General features: G+C 41.3%; 2 protein-coding genes across 2 annotated transcripts in view; one reads left to right on the top strand and one right to left on the bottom strand.

Annotated features, from left to right (window-relative positions):
* The window catches only part of chrna11 (cholinergic receptor, nicotinic, alpha 11), a 15,328-nt gene extending 9,730 nt beyond the window's left edge, over positions 1–5,598 (top strand). Inside the window, exons 9-10 of the mRNA XM_068711190.1 lie at positions 355–464; positions 1,985–5,598. Of these exons, the coding sequence (XP_068567291.1) occupies positions 355–464; positions 1,985–2,707 (833 nt within the window). The 3' untranslated portion in view covers positions 2,708–5,598. The remainder of the gene's footprint in view (positions 1–354; positions 465–1,984) is intronic.
* Positions 5,599–11,915: 6,317 nt separating this feature from the next.
* snx27a (sorting nexin 27a) lies at positions 11,916–25,937 on the bottom strand. The gene is made up of 13 exons (XM_068711188.1): positions 25,517–25,937; positions 22,289–22,514; positions 21,981–22,173; positions 21,551–21,615; positions 20,922–21,026; positions 20,531–20,609; positions 20,081–20,244; positions 19,036–19,125; positions 18,181–18,330; positions 17,852–17,980; positions 17,293–17,352; positions 17,061–17,109; positions 11,916–16,050 (listed from the first exon to the last, which is right to left on the bottom strand). The coding sequence occupies exons 1-13, from the start codon at positions 25,831–25,833 to the stop codon at positions 15,980–15,982; spliced, it is 1,698 nt and encodes a 565-aa protein (XP_068567289.1). The 5' UTR covers positions 25,834–25,937; the 3' UTR covers positions 11,916–15,979.
* Positions 25,938–27,056: the final 1,119 nt, after the last annotated feature.

The raw sequence follows: 27,056 nt of genomic DNA, 5'->3' as shown, positions 1-27,056 counted from the left end.
CACCGGAGGGCTGCTTTTAGCACAATTCCTTTAATTAAAAAACTACCCATATGCAGTCTTAATCTTGCTTTTACAAACACAATGTTGAGACTAGCAGGCAACTGGTGCAGGTCAGTAGCAGGTCACAGGTTGACATGAGGATATTTTACAAAGAATGTATTCATTTTGACATAAATAGGGGAGAAACTGAACATGAAAATATGTTTTTATGATAACCTGATTGCTTTTGTCTTTTTATTGGTCTGTCCGTCACATCAGAACCGACTATGGCCAATGTGGCTGTCAATATGCAAGTAGGTATTACATTGCGTGTGAAATGAAACCTAACGCTGTTCCATAATCTACTTCATCCAGGTCAGTACTTCGCCAGTATAATGATCATCGTTGGGATGTCAGTCATTGCCACAGTGGTGGTCCTGCAGTATCATCACCACGATCCAAATGGGGGCAACATGCCAAAATGGGTGAGTCTTAGCTCAAACTCTTCATCATAACCTCAAGTGTATTATCAGTTACACACATCATGCTGTCCAGCAGGTTAATTCCTGTTAATGGTTGGTCTCCCTATTTCAGATATGATACATTACTATTATTAATCTCAATTTAACATCATTATTCAATATCGTATCATGCTCTGCCATTTTCATTTCTACATTCATCTGTCAGTGCTACCTGCGCTCCTCTGCCAGTTTCCTTTCCACATTTCACTCTCCGACTTCCTCGGCTATGACTCATTCGGCAGTGTCAGTCTGCAAAGGCCTCGCCACAGACTTTAACAGGAGTGTTTTTCAAAGCGCTCTGAATACGTAGGCGGTTTGACTTGACTCATTCCCTCTTCTTAGTTTCCCTTGCCTTCTGTTAAACGCTAAAAAGTTTTGTTGAAATGTCAAAGTTTGTAATGTGGAAAAAAGGTCTGAAATAATGACATGACATATACACATTATATGCTATTGTTTAAGATATTGGCTGGTATTGCCAAATGAAAAAAAAAGTCATTTTAATCAACAAATGAAATATAGGATAACATTGTTTAGCTTTTAAAAAATTGACAGGTCTACATTGATCGATATTTGTACAAAAAGCCAGGTCGCATGAGAGTGTAGATGCCGCATTTATCGACACATTGAAGGATGCTCTGTTGATGAATGGCCTGTTAAGACAGTCCGACGGCCAATTAACAAGCTAATTGATATGGTCCGGATGAGAGCACTGAACCAGCACAGTTCATAATTGCAGCCTGGACAAAAACAACATCAACAGCAGCAGCAACAGGGACTGTTACCTAGCCAGTAAACACACTCAGTAGAGACTTTATCCCGCAGTCATCTGGACATTAGCTTCTCATTAGATGCTCATCTGGCAGCTGTTGGACTAATACGCCCTTTCAGGGGACATGTAGTCTCTTTCCAAGGGAGTTTTGTTTTCATGTTGAGGAACAGGAGAAGAGTGGAAACAAGAGAAGAAGCTTTACTCAACTCAACTTGCAAGCAGCTAATCTTCCCTTTATTCTAATGCTGCAGTTAACTGAGACAATATTGGAGGCTCATTAGACTGTAACCTGACAGTCAATCTCAATAATTCCACCGTTTAAATGTAATGCTGTCTTTGTAAGTATCCTCTCTGCTGGAAATACAGTTAAAGCGAAAAATCTTCTCTGCCTCAGGCACTTTAACAGGGTGTCCCTGGCGAGGATCTCATACTTCTACTTATGCAAGTGCAGCTGCATTTTGAAACAAGATGCAAGGTTGGAAATATTACGAACATCAATCCACGACAAATGAGGCTATTCACCCGGCTTAACTGGTGTTCTGTGAAGGTCAAAATGTGTAGGTGGTTATCATTGTTTGGTGGCCCTCAATGCTTAACAGCTTTCTCATTATTTTCCTTTGTTTCCTTGTATGCTTTTATGCTCTTCTGCTCTGCTACCTCCTGTCCTCCACTCTCATCTTTACATATCTCAGTTTCTCTCTCTTTCTCTCTACAGGTGCAGCTCGTCTTGCTGCAGTGGGTAGCATGGTTCTTGCGTATGAAGCGACCAGGAGAGAATGACGACCCCGAACGGCCCCCGTGTGCCCCCCACTTGCGGCGCTGCTCCTCAGGCTCCCAGAGTGGAAGCATCCCGAATCCACCGGACCCCACCCTTCATCCACTGCACCCACAGAACCTGGCTCCTCTCCATGCGGGGCATCCTCACTTCCACGCCCAATCGAGCGCTAACAACAACGGGAACCTTCTTTACATGGGCTACCAGAGCATGGAGGACCCTTCAATACTCTCAGAGCCTCTCCAGAGAAATAACATCTGCACGGGGCCTTCGCGGGTACCAGGTAGCCCGCCTCCTCACCTCCCATCTCAGTTCTGCAGCTCCACACCACCTCCAATCCCCAATATGGACACTGTAGGCTGCCCCAGCACTGTCTCCAGTGGTGGGGGCTTTGGAGGTGGACCCGGAGGGCTTGGCGGGTGCTCGACTGCAGGGATAGGAGACCCCCAGCTACAGGCCATCTTGGAGGAGGTGCGTTACATGGCAGACCGTTTCCGGGAGCAGGACGAAACCGAGAGCGTGGCCGACCAGTGGAAATTTGCAGGGGCTGTGATCGATCGTCTATGCCTGGTGGCGTTCAGCGTTTTCAACATCATATGCACCATCTCGATCCTCATGTCAGCTCCAAACTTTGCGGACGCCATTTCTAAAGACTTTGTTTGAAAGCAAAGAGGAAAAAGGAGGAAGAAAAGCGTGAAGAAAAGGATGATGGGAATTAAATACAGGATGAAGGATCAAGTGGGCCCAGATCCAAGAAAACACAATTTCCAGCGGACTGTAAGCTCTATGATTTGTGATTGCAAGGAACCTGGAAATAGTAAAAAAACAAACACATGGTTTTCTTTGCAATACATTCTGTTTTGTAGCCGATTTATAAGAAGAAAACAGATGAGGAAAGAGGTACAGAGTGAATTTAAAATGAGATTAGGGTGAGCAGGGTGCTTTATCAGATTCTTGACAAGCTGAAATGGATTCTTGTGGTTAATTCAAAGACTTTAACCACAAAAATGAGGAGAAAGAAAGTCAAAGCAAGCTCAAGTAATAAAGCTCTTAAACCAATGGGGAGATTGAGAGAGTAAGAGGTCAAAAGAGATGGGCAGACAGATCGAGACAGATATTTGGCTGTTTTTTTTTCTTCTTGAGGAGGGAAGACAGTTGGTCACTCCCACATGTTGAGAACGGACTGCATCATTTAAAGTGGTGTAAGGAAAAGAGTGTGGGGAGAGGATGAAAAGAATTTTACAGACAAAAAAGAGCGATGTTGAACGAACGAGACTTCATAGCTTGTGACATTGGTTAGGAGGAGTAAACAACTTGATGCTCGGATGTACAAAATTGGACAGAGGATCAGGAAGCAGAGAGGAACAGAAGAGGATCTCATCAATTATTCAATCACATCCATCTAATGACCGTCAAAATGAAAGACCTTGGATAATCTTTAAGACTAATAAGCTTTTAAAAGATGAAGTCCCCTCTCTGCTCGACGCAAACCACTTTAAATTTAAAGGCCTTATCTCTTTGAGACGATTGCCAATCTGCAACAATCAGCAGAGATCAAAAGCTCCTTAGCAGCGGGCACAGTGTGCAGCACTTATTACGACCGGGAAACTGAATTAACCGTCATCAACAACGCAATGGCCAGTAACTACACCACAGTGGGGGCTTGAACCAATAATAACCATGAAGCAGTTACCTAACTGCATCTGGCAGGTCCTAATGGACCGACAGATCTCATTGGATCTCATGTTAAAGGTTTAATAACTGAAATGGGAGGTCAGGTCTTAAAGAACACGAGAGGGACACAAAAAAAAAACGTTCAAAATCCCCAATTTGATATGGAGAAGCAACATCCTATCAAATTACTGTTGGATCCCTTCAAGAGGTTCTAGCTATATAGTGATTTCACACATAAAATGAAAGATGAGATTTTGATGGAGCTGTATTTTCGTAAAATTTAGTCCAGTTAATAAAGTGTTGATTTAAAAGGTTTGACAAAATATGTCTTTAATTAGTTTGGGTTTGAGATAATTTACGTTGTCTGCTAGCAGTTTGAATGTGTGCTGAACGCAAGGTTAGCCTAGCTTAGTTAAATTCAAGGATGACTGTCTAACACAATGTACAATAAGCAGAGAACTTTGATTATAGCAAACTTCAAATCTACTGTTCAAAATCATTCCCATTTCACTATATAGAGTTTCTTAACCCTAAACCAGAGAGGAATGTCTGTGGCATGTAACATTTCTGCAAACAATCCCAGTATAACAAAAGAGTCAATAATGGAGTGATTTTGGACACAGCCCAAGATTATAAGAAAAGGATGTGTCACGAGTCAGAAATCCAGCTGAAAGTGCACCGACAACAACTCTGTTCTGTACAATTCAGCAAAGGTAATTGCTGAGTCTCTCAATGCTTCACTGATTCCAAGATAGTGTCACATTGTCTTCAATAGAAGTTTTCATGTGGATACAGATAGTAAATGTAGAAATATCAGGGACATTTTTGAGGATTTTTCTGTGAAAACGGTAGATTAAATAGTAGTTTATTGATTCATGCCCACACACACCCAACATAACTGGTAAAAACAAATGTTTAGGCATTAAAAACTGGATGTTCCAGTTGAGAGGTACCCAGGAATCGTGCAAAGTAAGCTGAGCTCACTATTCATTCTAAGCAAAGACAGAGAAGTTAACCCTCAGGTTGCCTGGTTGTAGTTGGAGAAATTCATCAAACACCAAACAACCCTCAAGAGTTGCTCTATATATTTTATATTGTCAACATATCTCATACAAAATTAAACCTGGAATAACTTATGTTACATTGTCTGTGACATACAGCCTCATGCCTATTTGTTTCCAATACTTAAAATCAGGTCACAAGCATATAGTTTCATGTCAAGTCATTTGTAGTCAGGTGTATGAAGGATGTGCTGGCTTGGCCTGACTTGGCGCGTCAGTCAAGCACGGCAGGGATTTGCATCTCCATTACAACAGAACAGGGCTACCTGCTTAAAGGTGTGTAAGAGGAGACAAGTGGTCTAACTAGGATGTGTTTTTAATAGTTTTTGAGAATGGTCTATGGTACAGAGGAATAAGCGATTACAGACTATGGCTACACAGATACCGCTCGTTAGTAGTAGGATAAGTGTGTTGTTGATTTTGGTATTTTCAGGGGACTTGATGACAATGAGAAAAGTATATAATATTGGCAGCCTTATCCTGTAAGGAGTTCATTAATGTTAGCTAAAGTGCAAAGATCCAACAGGACAAAGTACGTATAATACATTCCTGACCTACACTGTCTCCGGTGGCTTGACACATTTACTATCCACATAGAGAGTTTAGAGACAGTTGTACAAATACTTCACCTCTAAACCTCTCTTCATCTTCTGTCTCCTCTCCCTTTCTCTCTAAAGTCAAGTCTCCCGGCAGGCGGAAAGTAAACTTCCTGCTGGGAGGTTTGTAGAAGGATATTTTCCTTCCAGCACATACTGACACCTTAACCCTGACATTTGTACATTTCTCATCCTGAAAATAAAGGATTCTCCCTTTTTTCTACCACCTTTGGTCTGCTCCCTATCTTTCTCGGTTGACAGTGGCTGGCCCTACACCCAAAAAGAAGAGAAAAATGACAGAGAGAGGGGCTAAGAGGAGGAGAGAAAGTGCTGATGCGCAGTGAGAGCTGGACAAGGCCTTAATTGATCACTTGTTCAGGAAGGAGAGAGGATGGAGGGGAGGGATGAGATGGGGGGGGGGGGTAAATGGAGGAGAGAGGGGGCTTACTGGGTAATTCATCGGATTTATGAGGGACAGAGGCAGGGGAGATGGGTGCTCAGACAAGCATAACTCAGTCACAGACATCAAACGAAAGGCCACTGCAGTATATCACACCACAAGGGAAAATATATACGACAGAAATAAACAGAAATTAGAGTCATATTTTCATGCAGCTATATGTCAATCAAGCAGGGGAACTGTGTGGGGTTGATGTGTGGCCCTCACTGTGTCACTCAGTCAGTGTGCCAGACTGAGTAAAAAGTCAAGGGTGTATTTATAGTAGTGTGCTGGTCCTTATTCAGCTCAGCCAAGGCCCCTCTGTTTGACGGGCTAACTCTCTGAGATCGAAAAATGTGCAGCGTTAGCAATCTAGCAGCACTTAGATTTACAGTGTTCACTCAAATGGAATAAAAGAAGAGTGAGGATGTGTGTGAAGATTATAAGTGTGTGTGTGTGTGTGTGTGTGTGTGTGTGTGTCCATGGGAAAGATGAGCCTCAGGGTTTGCGTATGCGTAGAATCATTCAGTTGCTGTTGTTTTTTCTCACCCCACAATTCTGATTTAATAAGAGCTCGCTGACCTAAAGCTTCCTCCCAGGCCTCAGATATTTTACCAGATGTGTAATTCAACTGAGCATCACTTGAGGCCCATTAGGCCTCACACAGCTCTATATCTGTGTAAATGGGGTGGCGATATGTAAGCTAAAAAGATGCAATCACTGCAGAGCATACAAATGAACCAGAAAGACTCCTACACATCAATTTAAGAAAAGACTAAACACAGCCAGAGATATTATGAGGCAATCCCATACGGCATGAAAGCACATTAATTCATAATCTACATTAAACATTTGCACAACACACTCATCGCATACATATTTAGGCGCACCCGTCCATGTGCATGCACACCTGTTCTCTCTAAGGGTCCCGGTGTGCTCTGCTGCATAAAAGCTCCCTGAGATCTTGCGGCTGAGGCCGATCAATGCCTTTTAATTACCAAGGGCCCAAAGCGCTGGTCGATACAGCTGACGAGAAGCAGAGAGAGAGAGAGAGAGAGAGAGAGAGAGAGAGAGAGAGAGAGAGAGAGAGAGAGAGAGATGCTCCAGACGGTGATTGATGCTCACTCCTACCACCGAGCCTACCTACAGATGTGTCGTTAGGCTTGATTAATCCTGCCAAGCCACATTCATTCACTATACAGTGCGCCGTATAACCGGCCTCGGCCGCCGCGGTCACAAGGTTAAGTGGACACGAGGTGTCCGACCAGAGAAGCACAGACCTCTTAAACAATAAGTCAACAGTGGCTGGTTGCTCTCTGTAGTACTGGCTACAGCACTCTGGTTTATTACTTGACTGGTAGCTGATATTAGGATATAATGCACCCAACATGCCAAGGAAGGCTACAAATAACCTCATTCATGAAGTTCCTTCCAACTAATTTCTACCCAGGGACTTGCCAGCATTGGCAAAGGCATACGTTTTCAACCCGAGGAAATCGATAAAGTTTTACTTCACTTGCACCGTGAATAATGAACGAAGTCTCATCCGTTCATTCATTTCTTTAAAGCTATATTCACTTTCATAAAATCCGAGGACTCACAAAAGTCAGATTAAAAAACTTAAAGTAGGCCAAGATAACAACCGTTTCACGCTGAGGAGAAATCCTTGGGACGAGTAAATATACAGTGCTGTGAAAAAGTATTTCCCCCTTCCTGGTTTCTTATTGTTTTGCATATTTGTCACACTTAAATGTGTCAGATCATCAAACTAATTTTGATATGAAACAAAGATAACCCGAGTAAATACAAAATGCAGTTTTTAAATGATGATTTAATTTATTAAGGGAGAAAAGCTATCCAAACCTACTTGGCCCTGTGTGAAAAAGTAATTGCCCCCTAAACCTAATAACTGGTTTTGTCATCCCTGGCAGCAACAATTGCAATCCAGCGTTTGCAATAACTGACAATGAGTCTTTCACATCGCTGTGGAGGAATTTTGGCCCACTCTTCTTTGCATAATTGTTTTAATTCAGCCACATTGGATGGTTTTTGAGCATAAACAGCTTGTTTAAGCTCACGCCACAGAATCTCAATCAGATTTAAGTCCGGACTTTGACTAGGCCACTCCAAAACCTTCATTTTGCTTTTTTTGAGCCATTCAGAGGTGGACTTGCTGGTGTGTTTCGTATCATTGTCCTGCTGCATAACCCAAGTGCGCTTGAGTTTGAGGTCACGAACCGATGGCTCGACATTCTCTTTCAGGATTTTCTGGTAGAGAGCAGAATTCATGGTTCCATAAATTATGGCAAGTTGTCCAGGTCCTGCAGCTGCAAAGCAGCCCCAGACCATCACACTACCACCACCACAATGTGTGACTATTGGTATGATGTTGTTTTTATGAAGTGTCAGTTTTACGCCAGATGTAACGTGACGCACACCTTCCAAAAAGTTCAACTTTTGTCTCGTCAGTCCACAGAATATTTGCCCAAAAGTCTCAGGGATCATCAAGATGTTTTTTGGCAAATGTGAGACGAGCCTTTGTGTTTTTTTTGGTCAGCAGTGGCTTTTGCCTTGGAAGTCTCCCATGGAGGCTATTTTTGCCCAGTCTCTTTCTTATTGTTGAATCATGAACACTGACCTTAACTGAGGCAAGTGAGGCCTGCAGTTCTTTAGATGTTCTTCTGGGGTCTTTCCAGACTGATACATGTCAATTACTTTGTCGCTCATCTGTTCTTGAATTTCTTTAGATGGAGGCATGATGTGTTACTTTTTGAGATCTTACAGCCTACTTCACTTTGTCAGACAGGTTCTATTTAAGTGACTTCTTGATTCAACAGGTCTAGCAGTAATCAGGCCTGGGTGTGGCCAGTAAAATTGAACTCAGCTTTCCAAAAAATCACAGTTGATTCATGATTTATCAAGGGGGGGCAATTACTTTTTCACATAGGGCCAAGTCGGCTTGGATAGCTTTTCTCCCTTAATAAATGAAATCATCATTTAAAAACTGCATTTTGTATTTACTCGGGTTATCTTTGTCTAATATTAAAACAATTTTGATGATCTGAAACATTTAAGTGTGACAAATATGCAAAACAATAAGAAACCAGCAAATACTTTTTCACAGCACTGTAGGTGTAAAATTGGTGGTGTCCCTTTAAACAGTGCTTAATTCCAATGATCAGAATGAGGGAAAAATGAATGTCATGGATGAGCAGCTATTTATACTTTCAATTTAATGTGATTAATCTGCAATCAGGTTGAAAATCATCACGCAGCTTTATACGGACACTGATTATTTTAGATGCTGCATTTTTTCAACCCTCACCATTACAGCGCTAGAGTAAATGATATCAAAAACCCGTGAAATATGAAAGAAAAGAGGAATGTCCCAGAAATTGCAGAAATGTTTGTGCGAGGTGAAGCATACCTGATGAAAATGTGTTATAATTTGATGCAACCCACAGTACTGTAATAAGCATAAAATTGCATTTAAATTTCATGACACACTACTGAAGTTTGATGCACATATTCATATCTTATGCAACTGACTCGTCCTTAGTTGCCCCTCTCAGGAGAATGTTGCAATTCACTGCAACTCAACTGGCTTTGCTAAAATGAGGAAAAACAAACAGGGATAATCCAGGAACTCCAAGGAAGGGTGATAGGAGGAGAAGCTGTTATGCCTTTTAATTACACATTAGATAATTATGCAAGTTTTTTGTTATATAACGTTATTGGAGATTTCAGATCCATCCTTCTATTCTGAGAAGAAGACAATGAACAGACACAAAAAAGACGGACACAGAATAAATCAAACATCTTAAGACCACAACAGCTGCTTCTGAGTACAACTGAGAATGTGGGAGAGAGTCACACACACACCGTTTCCACTGAAGCCTCAACACAAGTGGACGTTAAGTGGACTCAACACATTTCCCCTCAGGTGTGACCACAAGCCTGAGGACATTATTGCAGCCCCACAGTTAAAATCAGTCGACTGTTAAATAAAAAATAAAATAAAAAAGGTTTTCTTATTGAACGACATCTTGGGTCTTAATTTTCTGCTCTCACTTTATTTAAACTGTTCATTAAGAATAGCTTAGTACACTACAAACTGCCAGTGTGGATTGATTTGGTAATTCACAAGTCAAAAGACATCCAAACATTTCAATTAAAAACAAGTTAATATAAATGGCTACATTTCAATGTGAAGCAGGTCCTAATTCGACTCTTGACGACTTTTTAATTGTCCAGTAGTGCAATAGTACAAAAAAAAGTACAAAACTACTATTTGCATGCATTATTAGTATCAAAATTAAAACTATTTATTTGCAGTGTTTTACTGTTAAAGTCAGTTTAAAGAAGAAGCACAAAGTTGAAAGTATATGTCAAGTACTTCAAATTTGTACTCAAATCCAGTACTTGAGTGATTGTACCTCCTCTTTTTTAGTTTTTACCTAAATTTCTTTGACCTTCAAATCATCAAGTCAGTGCTTACTGGGGTACTGGAGTCTTCACTCAATATCAACCGACTAACAGATGAGTTTTACAATAAAGACAGTGTTAGTTCTCGGTGTTAGATGTTATGGTAGCTAAGTAACTTGAGAGCTAAACTTGGCTACAGACAGGCATTTAATAAGTATTCAGACCACGTATGCTACTTAGTAACGGTTTATAGTCTTAATAAGGATTAACAATACCTCAAATAGTCACACCTGATAAATAACGAGTATGCACACAAGTGAGTTTAAATTCTAGATTCTCTCCGAGTTGGACATAAGAGAAATATAAAGTGAGGGCAGGTGGTAGCGTCAGGGTGGGAGCCTGCAGTCAGCACATAGTGCCCATGTGAGACAGCACTAATAAGATGAGTATTTTCACCTCAGCAGTGCCAATGCACACAACATTTTATGGGCTTGGTTCCACTGGGTGCATTAAAAGGTCCTGTATTTTTGGTTTGATTAATGCCTCACCTCAGTTTCTCGCTACCTCCTCGCGGACTGCAACAGCTCCTGTTGAGCACAGTGAGCGACATAAAGACCTGTGCAGCATGTGACCGTCAAAATGTCACCTTCCCCGTTGCTCAGCCAGAATAACGTGCCTGTGGACCTTTAGTTAGCGGCCGTGCTCCCTGCCATGGGACCTGTTATGTACTGCACAGCACTACTCCCTTTCATGCAGACCTGGGGCTGTTTTCAGGAAGGAAAAGTGCTTTTTATTAAATGGAAGAGTGGATGGTATACTATGAAGATAAGCACTGCTGCAAAGCACTGCTGTTCATAAATGAGATATCTACGAATCAAGAACAGTCTCCTTGGTCTGTTCCGTGATTCGTTAAGCTCCCAAAAAGTAGTGGCACTCTGCATTTCTATTCATCTTAAACCCCTTTAAGCTACAGAAATGTGCATAAGGGAAATGTTTCCTGCCAGCAAACCGTCACATCTGTTCCATGTCACATCTGTTCCTTGTCACTTCTCCTCCAGCAGGCTGAGCACGGCAGTAACAAGTGTTGAGAAATACAAAAATCGCTGTCACATTAGCTTTAGCCCCTTACCTCAGACATTCTGTGACAAACAATTTAGCTCTGAACTTTTACGACCAGCGACTCCATATGAACTACATTTGCATAAATGCCTCCCACACAGGCACAAACTACTTATCTCACCAAACACGAGGCGGTAAAAGAATAAACCTCAACACTTTACTATCCCCTTGCTTGGCAGCTCCCAAAAGGAGCACTCATTAAAAGCAATTTGTTCAGCACGGCTCTAACATTTTAGACCAATTGAAAATTAAATACATTAAAAGCTTATTAGGTGCACTTGTCTTTTTTTTTTTCCCTTCCAGGAGTTAATTGGTCTCAGATGAGCACTGCTGTTACTTTATCACTTTATGTCTTTATGTCTTTATAGGAAGACAGTCTTGACATTGACCAGGTCCCACAAATCAATACATTGATAACCACAACCTGAGAGCTTTATCGTTTACCAGCTGGTGGAACACCCCTTGGAAGCTAATTCAGATTACTGCCGCCATAAAGACACCGAGTCCACGGTACATTTTATGTCATGGAGGGATTAAATAAATTCAGACCGTCAGCATTTGTTCCCAATATATAACTTTATTTAAAATATTGTTACAATTTATTACTCTACACAACATTTTCAAACCTTTTTTTCCTTTTTCTTATATTGGTTAGTAAACCTTCATGTGTTTTTTTTTTAGATATAAAACTCTCCATTTAGTAGCCAAGTTCTGCATCAGGTGTTAATTGATGGTGTTTTTAGACGCTGCCTCTCTTTTAAAACAGTTTGTTTCATTTTGTAGTGAACTATACTCCATACAGCCGCTCCCCACACACAAAACTAATGATCAACGGTGGCTCTAGCTTTGTACACTATCATTTCCCCAATCTTTAGAAGTTCTGCTAAAATAAATACAAGTTTTGAGTTGGAGAAACAAGAGTGCATTTTGTCCAAGAGATATTCTCTTCTTCTTTTCAAAAACAACTATTTACAGGTTATGCTGAAGACAGACGAACAAGGCGTAGGTCTTTAATTAATGTCACTGCCTACTAGCCATGAAAAAGCCCTGTGTTTCAAAGCAATGAGCAGAAATCAATATCACAAAGGCTAACACTTTTTAAAACTGCACATACATCCACCCTTCACGTTAGTCATAGGTAGGACCAGTCAGCTGAAATGGTGAATCCAGCAGCTAATGCCCTCCGAGCCGGATGTGTGTTCCAGAGGTAGAGGAACGTCGGGTCTACACAAAAGCGCCGATGATGATGATGATGAGACCGACGTAGCGGTTCTGACTGAACCAACGGCGTCAGAAGGAAAAGAGGCCGAGCGGCCGCTTCAAACACAGGACTCTGAAATGCTGTAGAATTCGAGCTAACAATAAAACATCTTACACAACATCTGCCACTGAATGAAGTGATGGAAATCGGCGCCGATTTGGCATGAGATTTCAAAAACTGATGTGTTACTATAGCAACAGCATCATCGAGACGAGCGTTTCAGTGGCGGTCGTGATGAACACAAACTTCCTGAGCCTCACGTGCCGTCCACACAAGGACAAGATTTTTTTTTTTCTACTGCCACCATGTTTGCTGTACCATCAAGAGTTATTTTGTCTGTGTGGAATTCAACCCTCTTTTTTGTAAATAATCATTCCCTGGCTAGCCAAGGCTGTCCAGCCTCTCCAACACTAACACAGGTAGCTCACAGCACGGCGTACACTGACGAACAAACACGGGCCGACCATACAAAGACGTGCTTCTTAACATTCCTGTCATCTCTCTGCGTTCACCTAAACACTGTCACAATGACATTTATCTCGCCGATGGCAGAAACACACAACAACTGACAGTATGCGCACCTAACTGAGACTGGGACCGAGCGGAAGACGGCAGCTGGCGCAGACAAGACGACCCGAAACACAAAAAATATAGAGAGAGAAAAAAAACCTCAGCAGCTTTCTAAAAGCCTATTCACAGCAGCATGAGTCACGGGGACAGAGAACAAACATCAAACACAAAAAACACTGCTTTGAATACAATATTGGGGGAGTGAGTCATTTGACTGACGGGAATCAAACCAACAGAGAGAAAACGTGGTGCTGCCACGGCAACCACTTCCCCCTTAGCTGACGGGAGACCAACCTGGAGAAAGAACCAACACACACACACACACACACACACACACACACACACACACACACACACACACACACACACACACACACACACACACACACACACACACACACACACACACACACACACACACCTCAACCTGCATCTTATAAAGAACCATCATGGTTGAACAGCTCCAATTCTTATGTCATCCATCTCTAAATTGGCTATTACTTTGGCTGTCAAAATGACCATCCAGCAATCTGCACATTGCAGAGTTTTTCACAATCCAGCTATCCGTGGTGTGTGTGTGTATGTAAAACACACGTATGTATTGCTTTAGGCTGTTGTATAACCGAGGCCTGTCCTTAGAGGCAACAGGATGACAAATAACTAAATCTCTTGCAATGTTACAGTTTTGTCAAACCACAAACAGAGTAACATGGAAACAGGGATGGATGTGTGTGTGTGTATATGTGCATGTGAGGGCCTGTGAATGTTTAGCTAGACAACAGGAGACGCCTCCCATTTGTCTCCATCTGTCTGGCGTCTCTGCTGCCGTGCGGATACAAAATCCCATCTTCATTTGCTGGCTCTCACACCAACAGCTCATCAGACACGTCCAATCAGAGCCTAAAAGCTTATCAGCAATGTCAATGATAAACACAGAGGACGAGCGCACACGAACAACAGCGCACACACACACACACACACACACACACACACACACACGAACAAGCATGCTGCAAGGTAACCGACTGAAAGCAAATCATGACTAAACCTAGGCATGAATTAACCATTTTATTGAACCGAAAGCTCAACTGTAGAGCAGAACTTGAACTTGTGCTCTAAATCAGTGTGAATAGAAAACAAACCAACGTTAATCTTGGTTTCGGGTTTTTGGTCGCTGCCAGACAGCGAGTGAAGCTTAAGAATGAGTCAGTAATTAATAAGCCACAATAAACTACTTGCCATTAGTGGGATGAACAAAACTCTATTGCATTCAAAAGGAAATCAATACATTTACGCACATCGTCTCCTTTCAGAAGGTTTTTTTTTTGCCGGCATGTAAACCTGCTTTCTACACACTTAAAGTGAGACAAAAATGTTTCAAACTGAAAATCTACAAAGAGAAAAACGTGTTGCTCTAAAAACACTAAAGAAATATGTGTAAATTGTCATAATCATATGTCATGTGCAAATACACACAACTAATACTGTACCAATGTAGGTGCAGTAAGAGGCAGGCAGCTGCCTGCATTGCTATGTATGCTGGTTGCAGTCACACAACTTTATGCACCATCTACTCTACACGCGCACACACACACACCATCTGTCTTCCTGACATGGTTATTGGACAACCTGAAGAGGAGTGATACTTTTGGGTAGGTTACAGAGCCTGAGGGATCACTTTGTAAGAAGCTGAGAGTTTCAATTTCTTTTCTCAAAGCCTACGACTAAATATGTCTTGCACTCTGCTGCTCTCTGCTGCCTGCTCAGAAAACAGCAACTCAACAGAAATAACTCTTGTCCCGTCTTTATACTCACAATCCGTCAGTCACACCGTGTGCCGTTTCAAAACCTTTTGGCCCATCAACTTTTTGTTCAAGAGTTCCTCCCTGCACAGAGACTGAGAACACTTCTTCCTCTCAACTTACTAGCTCTGCAAAATCACCACAATGAAACACTTGCGAGGGGGACGAACACACAAGCCGACATCAGTGGCAGACTGCCAACAGACGTCGTTCTGTCGGTAGCGTGGGTTAGACCGGAACAAAAGGTGAAAAACTTAAATTTGTTAGAGCAGTTTGAATGCAATCCAGTTAGTGTTTCATTGTGTTAGATCAAAAAACAATTTTTTTATAGCTCTTATATTAATCTATATTTTATCAGAAGTAAGATAAACATACACATAATTCTGAAACATCACTTTTGCGTTGTTGTCCATTATCAGTGTAAAGCAGGATTTTGCTTTCTTTCTAACATTTAAAGAACTGAAAACCCTATTTTCGGGTTCTCTCCATACGTATTTTCATCAGCTCAGTTCAGCAGACGAAGGCCAGGCTGAAAGCTTTGCAGCGAGCCCGTCGCGTCGGACAATTCTATCTCACGCGTTGCTCTCGCGCCAAGCGGCGATTCAGCGAGGAGCTCCCTTTGCAGCGCTGTGGTGACCCAGACCAGTCACGCGCTGCACATGTGTGTGTTACATCTCAACCAGTGTCCTGCCACACATCACAGGGCAGATGCATGGAGGGAAACAACAGGCACGCTATGGAGATCTAGTGAATGGCATGAAAGTTGGCGTTTGTTTATTTATCCTTCATCGCTCTTCTTGCAGTGTGTATCCCTGGGGTCGGTAAAGTCTGGCGATTCCATTTCCGGTGCACTTCCGGGTTTGTTTTCGGGGGCATGGATCGCCTCGAGTCTTTCACTCGGTTCGGTGTTTGTCGATGGGCGCTCTCTGGGGTGGCTGTGATGATGCAAGTGGACCAGTTCTAGTTCCGAGTGATGACAAATGATTTTTTAGGAAGTTGCGATCTCTCCCCCTAGGTGGCGCCATCCCTTCTGCTGCGTCTCCAGAGGAGGCAGATACTCTGGAACACAGAGAGACAATTCAGGGTCTGAATGATGGTTGTTTTTTTTTTTTTTTGAATGCCATGTGACTTATGAACATGCTGCCATAGCACAACACACATCGATCCGTTTCTCAGCACTGTCACTAAATAAATTCCCTGAATTCCGACTGCTTGATTATACGTGACTGTGATTCAACAAGTGCCTTTGTGGCACCCTGAAGCCTTCGTCTTATATATGGACGTCATCAGCCATCTCATTTTCTCAGTCGTCAGCTGACATTATCTCTGTTCCTGTAACTCCAAAAGGTTGCTGACTCAGCCTCATGCCTTGTAGCTGCCTTTCCACATTCTTGTATTGCTGGTCTTGTGCTGTCTCACATGGAACACATGTTTCAACTTCCTTCTAATGTGTGAGTCTCTTGGAGATGGCCCTGATAGTGAGTCACGTGTCTTTACATGTATCTAATCTGAACACTTCTTACAGTGATCGGATAGCACTGGAGTAGAATTTACTCTCTCCTTAGTTAAGTACACTGTGAAGCTCTGGGGAGTTCTCCATAAACTGCAGCCTTCTCTCTGCTGCGTACTTTCCTTGACTATGTGCGGTTCCTTATAATGCAATAAGAGCTGCACAAGAGAGATAATGAAACACAAGCGTATCTGAAAGTACCTTTTTAGGGCCAAGTGTAGTTCAATGTCACTGAACTTAAGTTACTTATAAACTAGGAAAACATGCACATATATTTTTGCCTTTATTACACATAAAAAATAAAAAAAAAAAGAAGGTAGCATACTTAAAATCCTCTCCCTGCCCTTGCCCTTTTAGTTTTTGTCAGGGATTTTTGCATAATTCATGATGCTTGGTGGGTGCCGTGACTCAGTACCACACCTGAATACATATTTCTTTAGAATTTGCCCTAGATCAAATCTAGCCTCTTACCATTCAGTGTCGGTGCTGTGTTTCATCAACTGTGTTACAAACGCTGTTGTATTGTGCATTTAGGACAAAAAAAATACTTGCTGCTTACCATTGTTACTGCAGTTTTTGTTGTCTTTGTCAGATGCCTCTTCCTCAACCTGATAGCAAAAAAATCAATGCACAAGAAATTAATAATTCTGAACAAAGTCCAGATGACAACTTCTTAGGGGTCTTTTTGTATTTGTAAAGAAAAATGTTAGAAATAAGCTATGTTTAGAATATCAAACTTGGCATGCAGCTATGTGCTTCCCACAATGAAAGAGGAAAGGAGTGGTCCTTACCTGTTTCCTCCACTTCAGCTCACAAAAGACCCGCTCAAAGCACTCATGCATGTAGTTAAACTGGGGAAAAACAAAGAGAATTGCAAGTGAGCCTTTTAATACACCACAGTCAGCCTGCAAAGTCACAGTGACAAGGTTTTGCTTTTTACTACTGTTATTATTGCATGCGAAGGAAAGTGTGTTGACTATCAAACCAAGTATCACATGTTCTTTTAAAAAATCCCAACATGTGTCACTCTAAAACGGCTTATTCTAACAAAGTAGGACTGACCCCTTCCGGTCGGTTGGTCGATATTCTTATTGGTAAGACAATCGCTGGTGTAACTTAAAAAAAGTAGTGGCATCTAGTGGTGAAGTTGCAGATTGCATCGAACTAAACACCCGTCCCGCTCCATAGACCTGCTAATAAATCCCGCTACCCCCCTTTTTTTCCTCCAACCAATCGATTGGTTGGAGAGTAGGTAGAATTTCAGTCCAGCTAGATTTTCTTTTGACTACAGCCCTACAACAAAGTAAGTTATCAAATATACAAACACAATAAATACATGTGGTGACTTACATATGGAGTGAAGATCTTGACCCAGCGAGGTTTCTTCTCTCCTCTGGCGTATTCAAAACAGAAAGCCATCCCCTCCTCGTCAGTGTCCCAACGCTGCATCTCCGCCCACTCAAAAGCTATCACCTGGTTCTGTGGGAGAGAGTTTACAGTAGGTTTTCCATTTAGGAAAATACAGGATTGTACTTTATTATACACGTTAAAGCCCACATTTTTTATAAAATAATGTAAGAATCTCTATTTTCACATGCTGTGTTGCCCTAAAAAGTGATGGATTGGATCCCCTACTTATGCTGTATTTCTATATCAAACCAGCAAAAACAAACACTCGCCTCCAGCGTGCCGTCCTCGGTACAAGCGTGCAGCTTGAAGTGATGGATGCTGATAGCTGTGATGACATGTCCTTTCCTCCGGGAGTCACAGGAGCAGTGGGGGAAGGCCACCTCGTTGTAGCCCTCACATGTCCGCAACAGACTCAGGTACTAACAGAGCATTACAGAGCAAACACATCCGTCACTAATCCTATAATTAACCAGGCTGTGGCAATCTAAATAAGATGACGTTTACATCTCTCTCCTTAGTACAAGTACTTATAAGTAAGACTTTCTTCGGTTTGTAAGAATAATGCAGTAATACTCAGTTTGAGTCAGAATTTGGACCAAATTAATTTGGATACAAGATGCACAGCAACCTGTAACAATCTCTATTTCTATTCCACTACTTTGTGATATTGCTACATTCAGAGTCCTGTTCTTCTTTCATGCAGATAGACCTTTTCCGAGATACAAGTAAGGGTGTACGATTACCAAATATTTAGGTTTCTCAGTCTAGTTGATCCAGATGAAGCAAATGTTCTTATCTGCTTGAACATTCCTGATTTAAGATACTGCCTGACATTTGGAAATGTTGTGCTGGGTGACTGCATAGCTGTGAATGTAGTTCAACTCACACAGAAGCCTTCAGACTCTCACAGGCCACAGTTTGGTTAATGTTCAACAAACATCAATATTAACTGAATGGCTCTATCTCCGTTTAAACCACAGAAGTCCTTATTCTGAAGTAAAAGGGTTTCTGACTTCTCTGTCCATTTCTATTTGGTAACGTTTTGGTGATGGCTCTGGTCAGCAGGCAAAAAGTGTAGTCATCCCAATCCCCTCCCTGAACAAAGAGTGGTCTGTAGGACTGACCGTGGCCATCTTGCGCTGCTCTGCCAGTTTCTGCAGCTGGTAGGATTTGTCCTCTGTTTTTATGAATCCCTTCTTCACATCTTCCAATGCCTAGGACAGACGGGGGGGGTTAGGAGTGGATGGGTGGTAGAAACAACACCATGTGTTATGTAAGGTCACTGCACAAAAAATGATTATCCATTAAAAACATTTAGCAAAAAGATATTCTGCCTCAAGTAACCAAGTTCAATCAATGACAGCAGTGACTTATGTGTAGATCTCAAAGTGGCTATAATCAATATTTCTACATTAACAATGATCAAGCGACATTGTGAAAGGGGTCGTTCGTAGTGATTTATGCAGCTCCCTTAAGATCAGCTAAACAGGGCTTAACAAGTTTAAACTCATTGGCTGACTTTCAAGCAGAAATTGCTGTTATGGGTCACTGCTGAACCTCACATGCCTAAAATGCTTCAGGGGGTGACCGTTATTAGTCAGCGGACAGCTTGTAGACTGCTGCTGCTGCTATGGTTTTTATGTTTGTGCATTTCCATTAGAGGATTATTTCAGTTCACACTTTATACTTATACCAGATTATTATGGTTCTCTGGATCTCTGGTCCTGATCAAGGACCTAAGTGGTGGCATTTCAAAGCCTAGACTAGTTGTTTAACACTACAAGATACTATATAATCAGATTGTGTTTAATGTCTAGGAAAGCTGGATAAAATAACAAGTATGCATTGACTCTGAATGAGTGAACCTGTGTGTGAATGCAGATATATTCAAAAGCCACGGTAAAAAAATATTTTTAACTGTGGGAATAACACAGTAATGAACTAGACTGAACTGGATGATTTTAAAACCAGTTAAAGTGATTTAGAGTAAAAGAGTAGAGTAATACAGTTAATTTCCCCCATTATGCCAGAAATAATCCATATAAAATGTATTCAGAAACCTCCAACATGTTTGAACAGTTTCAACTCAGAGAGGAGTATATGAACTCTTGAGAAAAAAGCCCAGAAGAATACATTTTGAGCTAAGGGTTATTTAAGTATTGCTCTCACCTGGTGAAAGCAGTAGTGCAGCGCCAGCTGGTTGTCTCTTAGTAACTCCTCCTCCTGGAAGCTGAACAACCATTTGCGGAGCGCCAAGCATGTCCCCGGCACTGCTGATGTGTAGTTCTGCACATAAAGCTTGTGGGGAAACTCATTAGGAACCAGCTTCCGCACTGCAACAAATAATAGAAAGGAGAGGGAGGGGGATGAAAAGAGGGGGGTTGTCCGTTCAGTCACTAAAAAAATAATTAATTCTGGCCTGTACAAAATTACCTGCCCTTGCCGTCCAAAACTGTACATACCCCTAGGCCCAATGAATTAAAATGACCAGTGGAATGGTACAGGTCTTTATTTAGAAAACTCATGTGATAAGTCACCCAAGCAAGACTTTTAAATTACACAAGACAAAAAAATGCTCTGTGAATTTCCATACAATTTCAATACACATACGGTTCTTACCAAAAGAGTGGTTGATGACTTCAAAAAGGGCAAAGTAGCTCGCCATAATACTGTCCATTCCAACCTTCATCACTAATGCCTACAGAAAGGGCGACACACAGTCACTTATGTCAGAAAAACAATGTTTGAGACTTTTTATTGCACCATGAAAGCTGATCTTTTATAAAGTGTGTCTGTGTTATTTTTTCTTTCAGTATGAATGCATGTTCTACACCTAAGGAATATCATGTATTTACCAGTAGATTAGATTTGATTTAGCAATTCTCAGTGTCATAATTCTAGCTAAGAACTGAATGCAAAGCCAAATTCAGATGTCCAAAACAATGGGGCAATATACTGTACGGTATCAGTGTATGACAGCATCCTCCCAGCAGATGTCATGTGATCTTACCTGGTACACCTGATCTGTGGTGCTGTTCTTGCGTACTCTGACAGAGATGGTGGTCTTGTCTGGCAGGGCTATCCGCAGCTCTACATCTGTCACTCCATTGTAGTTCTGCACAGCGAAGCAACACATAATGAGAACAGCTGTAGAGCTGGCTTAACAAGGGTGTGTGCCTGCTTGTATGAGTGTGTTTGTTCTGAATTATTGGTAAATGCTTCATTTGCATCAGAACTATAAAGAAAAAAGCAAAGAAGACATAACTAAACCAGAACTACTATCAGTTTTAGTCCTGATCCTCCTATTTATGTTTAAGTGTTGGATTAATTCAGTACTATTGCATTTGTCTCTGATACTGTCATTCGTTCAAATCTAGAAAGGCAATGCAATTAACCGTTAAATTGTTTTGGCTCTCCCATTTAAACTCCATGCTGGCAGACATGATGGGCAGCCAGCTACTTTGAAGGAATTAAACTTGCCATGACTACTGATGCTTGTTTATGGCAAATAGCTTACATTTTTTTAACTAAAAGGAGGTTGATGGATATAATCACAACTTTATCACAAGTTCACACAGAAATAGCTGAAGCGAAATCTATTACAGTCCATATCAGAACAATAGTAAATAAGATGCATACCTCATCTGATTCAGAGAGAAACTCCTGCATGATGTCACTCTCCCCGACCACCCGCACAGAGCAAACTAGAGACAAATACAGAAGCAGATGGAGAGAAAGAGGGGGAGGTCAAAGTAAATCAAATAAACATGCTTTGTTCAGATTTATAGTATTTCAATACAGTATATGGTGGAAAATGTATCAAAGCCAGAACAATTTTATATCCTAACTACATCATTTCTACATATACTCATTCAGTTATTCCTTCCGTTCCTTTGTATGACTATACAATGACTATTGTGACTCTGATGAGTCCAAATAGCTCATTGTACTTATACTTCAACCATGGAAATTCAAACTGTAATTCTTCTTAAACGACATGCAAGAGAAAATCTTTGAAAATCAGCAAACAATTGGGTTTATGCGCCAGTGACCTTCCATATCAGCCTACCTCGCTCGAGATATTCCTCCAGGCCTCTACGGCGAGCATCCAGCTGCTGTTCAGACAGGGAGAAGGGCCATTTACCGGGAAGCTTTGGGAAGTTGAAGTTAGAAAACTCCCTCTTGAGGTTCTGGTGCAGGATGGCAAATTCCCGGTAGCGCTTTGAGCACAGCTGTCTACCTGACATGTACACGTTGTACACCTACGGTCATTGAGACAAAGACAGGACAAGTGTTTTTCAATAGCATTTTTAATAATCTAAATTTGAGGGGCAGCCGCAAGAGGTTGTAAACGTTTTGCGTCAGTTTGGTACTCACCACAAACCTCTCAGAGTGCTGCTCCACATGTTTGTATGTGGGAATAGAAATGGGCACTGCCTGCTTGTCGCTGTAGTCATAGTTAAGTTGGACTTCATCTCCTCCTTCCAATCCATCGGCCTCCTGAGCAGGAACCGACAGCACAGCCAGAACCAGCTCCTTCTCCCCTGCACGGATGAGGTCCACCACCTGCTTGTGGGTGGCACCTTCCACGCTCACCCCATTACTGGAGGGAAAGCAAGAGCAAGCGAAAGGTGGCGGGAGAAGGAAGGGAGAGACAGAAGGAAAGTTGACAATAAGTTTTAAAAACCCTTTTTTCCCCACAGTTTCGACATGGTAGACGATTCAACTCTCTACACAAAACAGATCAAGCATTCAAACACTGACCAGAGCAGGGCTTGACTGGACCTTTACCATGCTGCTCTGGCGTGAAATTAGTGTGGCGTGTAAAATGACACATCTTCAAAAAAAAATAAAAATGCATCTGTGGTGTAAAATAATAATTAGGGGTGCACTGATCTAACCATTTCTCTCCCGATACCAATTCTAGTACCTCAACTCAGAGCATATATTATTTATATAGATATAGATATTAAATATTGAGACAATACTGGTGCTCTTTCACCCTCATTTGAAATCCAGCAGGTAACAATTTGTATGTTAAATGACATTCAAAGTATGTTATGTGACACTAAAGACTCATTTGCTGGCCCACTTTGACTGAATGAATGCAACTAATAGTGTAAACGCTGAATTTCTAAAAAATAGTCATGTCACAATAACCGATCCACACAATAAGGTCCGTATTGCATTTATAAATATATTAATAATAAATGATACGGTGCAGATCTGCAATGAAAGTGTAATTCTGTTAGTGCTGCAAATATGCATCCTGCTCGTTTTACTAGTCACGGTGTGTGGTAATGTCGACGCATTTTGTCTTCCATTGATAAACACAATGTTGGGAGTGCTGAGTAACCAGGTCAGGTCTGATGTCTCTCTTTCCTTTGGTGCTGTGAGACACCTCCCTTCTTGGCTTTGCTGAGGCCAGATGGCCCAGCATCAGGTGTCTCTGCTAATCGTCCTAAGAGAAACAGCGGGGCAGACACAGGAGAGGACGGAGCATGCAAGAGTCCAATCATTGGTCTGTCCACCATATGCCATGCCTCGCTTATTGCTTATAAATGTTTATCTGTATAGCATCGTGGATCAAAGTGGAAATAGGTCTAACAGATAAAGAGAGCGTGGTTAAAAATAGTCAACAATGGAAGGAATGGGAATAGAAATTGACATGACGGCATTCCTCAAAGTTGTTCAACTAGACAGCAAAGGAGTAGGAGGCGACCAAAAAGATAAAGATAAAGATAAAAGGAGAAGTTTTGGTCTCAACACTAATCTGATCCCATCATCCTCTTATTAGATAAAACAGCAGCAAAGCAATGTCTGCCAGAAGGTGACACAATAGCTGATCAGCAACAAAGGGGGTTGGATGAATGTGAATTATGCGAAGTGAATGTGAAGTTAATATGTTTGAATTAAATATTTAGTCTATAAAAGAATGGAACAGTGACAAATTCCTGTAAAAATGTAAAATGGCCTAAAGTGAAAAACAAATGAACATGAACTTGAGCAAAGTAAGCAAGTCACATTATTTCATAAGATATTGGGTATTTTCTCTGAATAAAAGATTTAACTATAAGATAAACCTTTATTTTTTAAATGATCAAAACTTGATGAGAATATTATCTGCTTTATAAAGGTGACTATGAAAAATCTGATTCTACACAAACTATACACAGGCAGTGTAACGTTTACTTAGTTAAGTCAGGAAAAGTTAGCTGGTTATCACCACTGGTGGAGCATTGTTACCCTTAATTGTTCATAAAACTAGTACGATGCTGACATTTGATCATAACTAACCGGATGATTGTTCCAAGTTTCTCTGAAATGATCAAGCTGGTTAATAAGTCACATGACAAGTACTGGTATAGTCACATGACCAGGGAGAGATTTAGCAGTAAACATGAAGAAAACAAAGGTTGAGTGAAACTTTTTTTTGATGCCTCAGCATGTAGATGTAGATTAGTGTTCCTTGTTTTCTGTTCCTCTTCTCCCTTTGTCGAAGTATAACCTATGACCCAGTCACAGTAATACATGACCATGTTCAAATCCTGATGTTAAAGCTTATAGGCCACGCACACACATGGACTTCTAAGATTCACATACCTGTCATAATTGAACATAATTATTTACTATTATCATTTTGTTCATTTTACACATTCCAGCATTTACCTATTATTAGGGCCAAGGCTTACAACCATGGGGGGGAAATCATTGATAGTTCAGTTTAATCATGGAGACTGACTTCTTCCATTTGACTGCAAATATGAACTGAAGAGCTCTGTGGGAACATAATTTATCTTTAGTATTGTAAAGCAATTATAGGTCTCACTTATAAATATCTGTTGAAAGTTAAAGGCTAGAAGAGACGTTTAACAATTAGGTTATTCTCATGAAAATCTCCTTTAGGGAAAGACTGACAGTTCATTAGCATTTTCAAGTCATGTACATTAACGCCAATCACGTGCACTTGTTGAAATAAAGGGTAAAAACAAAAGACTAAAACTGTCCCCTGTAAAAATCATGCCAGTTGTGAAGGATAGTCTTACAAAATGTTTATCTTTAAGACAAGATGCGTGGACACTGAACATTTGATATTGAATTTTGCGTGACAACACTGCCATCCACTGTCTCCGGACAGGGTCAAAACACACATCCACATTATTATGGATATGACAATACAACGTCAACAAGATTGACATTTCATTTCCGTCATTTTAACCACGCTGAAGACAGTCACTGCGCAAAGTGAGCTAACAACAATACGTTAGCTACCTGGCTCGCTAGCTAGCTACAGCTAATCAACATGCACAGCCTGTTGTCCAACTTATGTAAGACGGTTAGCTTTCTGGATAACTCTCCAGCGTTAGCTTTAGCAACAACACTAAGTGTTTCGATACGTACGTTAACCCACAACCTGGACAAATAACTAGTTAGCCTGCTAAACGGTTTACATTACTTGTGCAGTAATAACAGACAGGTGACGTAGCGTTATACCTTGATGATAGCTCATATTAAGGCATGCTTTGGATCAACACGGGTTAAACTAGGTAGCTAGCCTCACTTGCTAACTACCTGGCCATGTTGAACAGATAGAAGCTGACTTACACTTCCAGGATCCTGTCACCCTTTGCTATCCCAGCTCGGTCTGCCGCTCCTCCGGGTAAAACAGCGCTGACATGCTGAAGAGGAGCGTACAGCTCTCCGTTGATGCTCCGGAGCTGCCCTCCTTCGCTAACTTGACCGCGAACGTTGAACCCGTAGCCGGACTCCGACTTGACTATCCTCACCATCCGCGGACCTGACGTAACCATAATGCTGGCTATGTTCTGGCCCGCAGTGCCCGCAGACGAACCGACAACCGGACCGTTACGGGATGCCGAAAGGGGAGCAGAGCGAGTTTCATCGTCTTCTACATCCGCCATCTTATCCTAGCCCCCCTTTCGATCGGTGTCTTATCGTAAATTCAAAACAACACTCGAGCTCTGTCCCTCATTAAACGTTAGCACCACAGACTTGATAACCCGCCCCTCAGTAGCGTCACGAGACACGGCCTCACAACGTGACTGGCCGGAGGCGTCACCCGAAGTCTGGTCTGTTGATCTTTTCAATGCAAAGTCATCCAATTGACAATAAATACAAAAAATAAAAAACATAGGAAGACACGATTTATTGATTTCTTTGTTATATTGTAAGAAGATTTTTTTTGAATTTTTTTATAAGTAACCTTTCATTTTTTTATTGAACTCTCTCAGGGAAACTATAGATAATATATGTAATCCACCTATGGCTCTTTTCAACTACTTGAAGATGTTGTTTTAATATAAAAATATATTTTAAAAAATAAGTAATAGTACCAATGCTACCATTGAAAATACTTGATTTGTAGCTCGTATTAATTTTGCTAGAAAACTAGAAAACAAAAAATGTACTGATGTACTACAAATAAAAGTATTAATTTGTTCATCATGTTAAAGCATTCTTGCATCAACCCATGTGATAATCCATATACATCCTATTCATCCATCCATCCCCTCGTTACGTCCTCTCATCAAGGCAGCCCCTTCTGACATGCAGAGGCTGCGTAAACAGGTCAGGTTGCCAGTCCCTCACAGGGATAACACATACAGACAACTGCATTCACAGTCACACCTATAAAGGCAATTTAGAATTTACAGTTCATCTGACCTGCATGTCTTTTGGCTGTGCGCAGTGGAACTGGGGCACTCACATGAGAGTCACACACAGGAAAACATGCAGACCTCCATGTAGAAAAGCCCCATGCCTGCCAGGTCGGATTTGAACCCAGGACGTGAGGTGAAAGCATCACATTTGTACTGGCCCGACACATCATATTTGATTTATTTGTATTACTTATTGCCAGCTCTGTGTGTTTAACCTCAAAACAAAGCAAACTATTCAGGTAAAGTTACAATAGTATATTAAAACCATAAAGCAAGACTGTGTTACTTGAACTAAAATGGGTTAGGTATGATTAAAGTCAGCTTGTACAACAACACCTAAAGTTTACCAATTCATAATTATTAATAAATAACCATTATCCACCATAAGATACTGCAATATACCAGACCAAATAAGGCCGTAACAGAAAACTGTATAGAATTGTGTTATTGCTTATGACTTTACA

The sequence above is a fragment of the Cebidichthys violaceus genome, unplaced genomic scaffold (genome assembly GCF_023349555.1).
Source record: "Cebidichthys violaceus isolate CVI_PGR_0920_01 unplaced genomic scaffold, fCebVio1.0.p SCAF_16, whole genome shotgun sequence".
NCBI classification, from domain to species: Eukaryota; Metazoa; Chordata; class Actinopteri; order Perciformes; family Stichaeidae; genus Cebidichthys; species Cebidichthys violaceus.
This window is presented reverse-complemented; position numbering and strand designations above follow the sequence as displayed.

Excerpts from the sequence above, each read along its gene's own strand:
- snx27a (XM_068711188.1), bottom strand. The coding sequence starts at position 25,833 with ATGGCGGATGTAGAAGACGATGAAACTCGCTCTGCTCCCCTTTCGGCA. Across the intron at positions 17,110-17,292 it reads AGCTGAAGTGGAGGAAACAG|GTTGAGGAAGAGGCATCTGA; the intron begins GTAAGGACCACT and ends TTTTGCTATCAG. Across the intron at positions 16,051-17,060 it reads CAAAAACTGCAGTAACAATG|AGTATCTGCCTCCTCTGGAG; the intron begins GTAAGCAGCAAG and ends TCTGTGTTCCAG.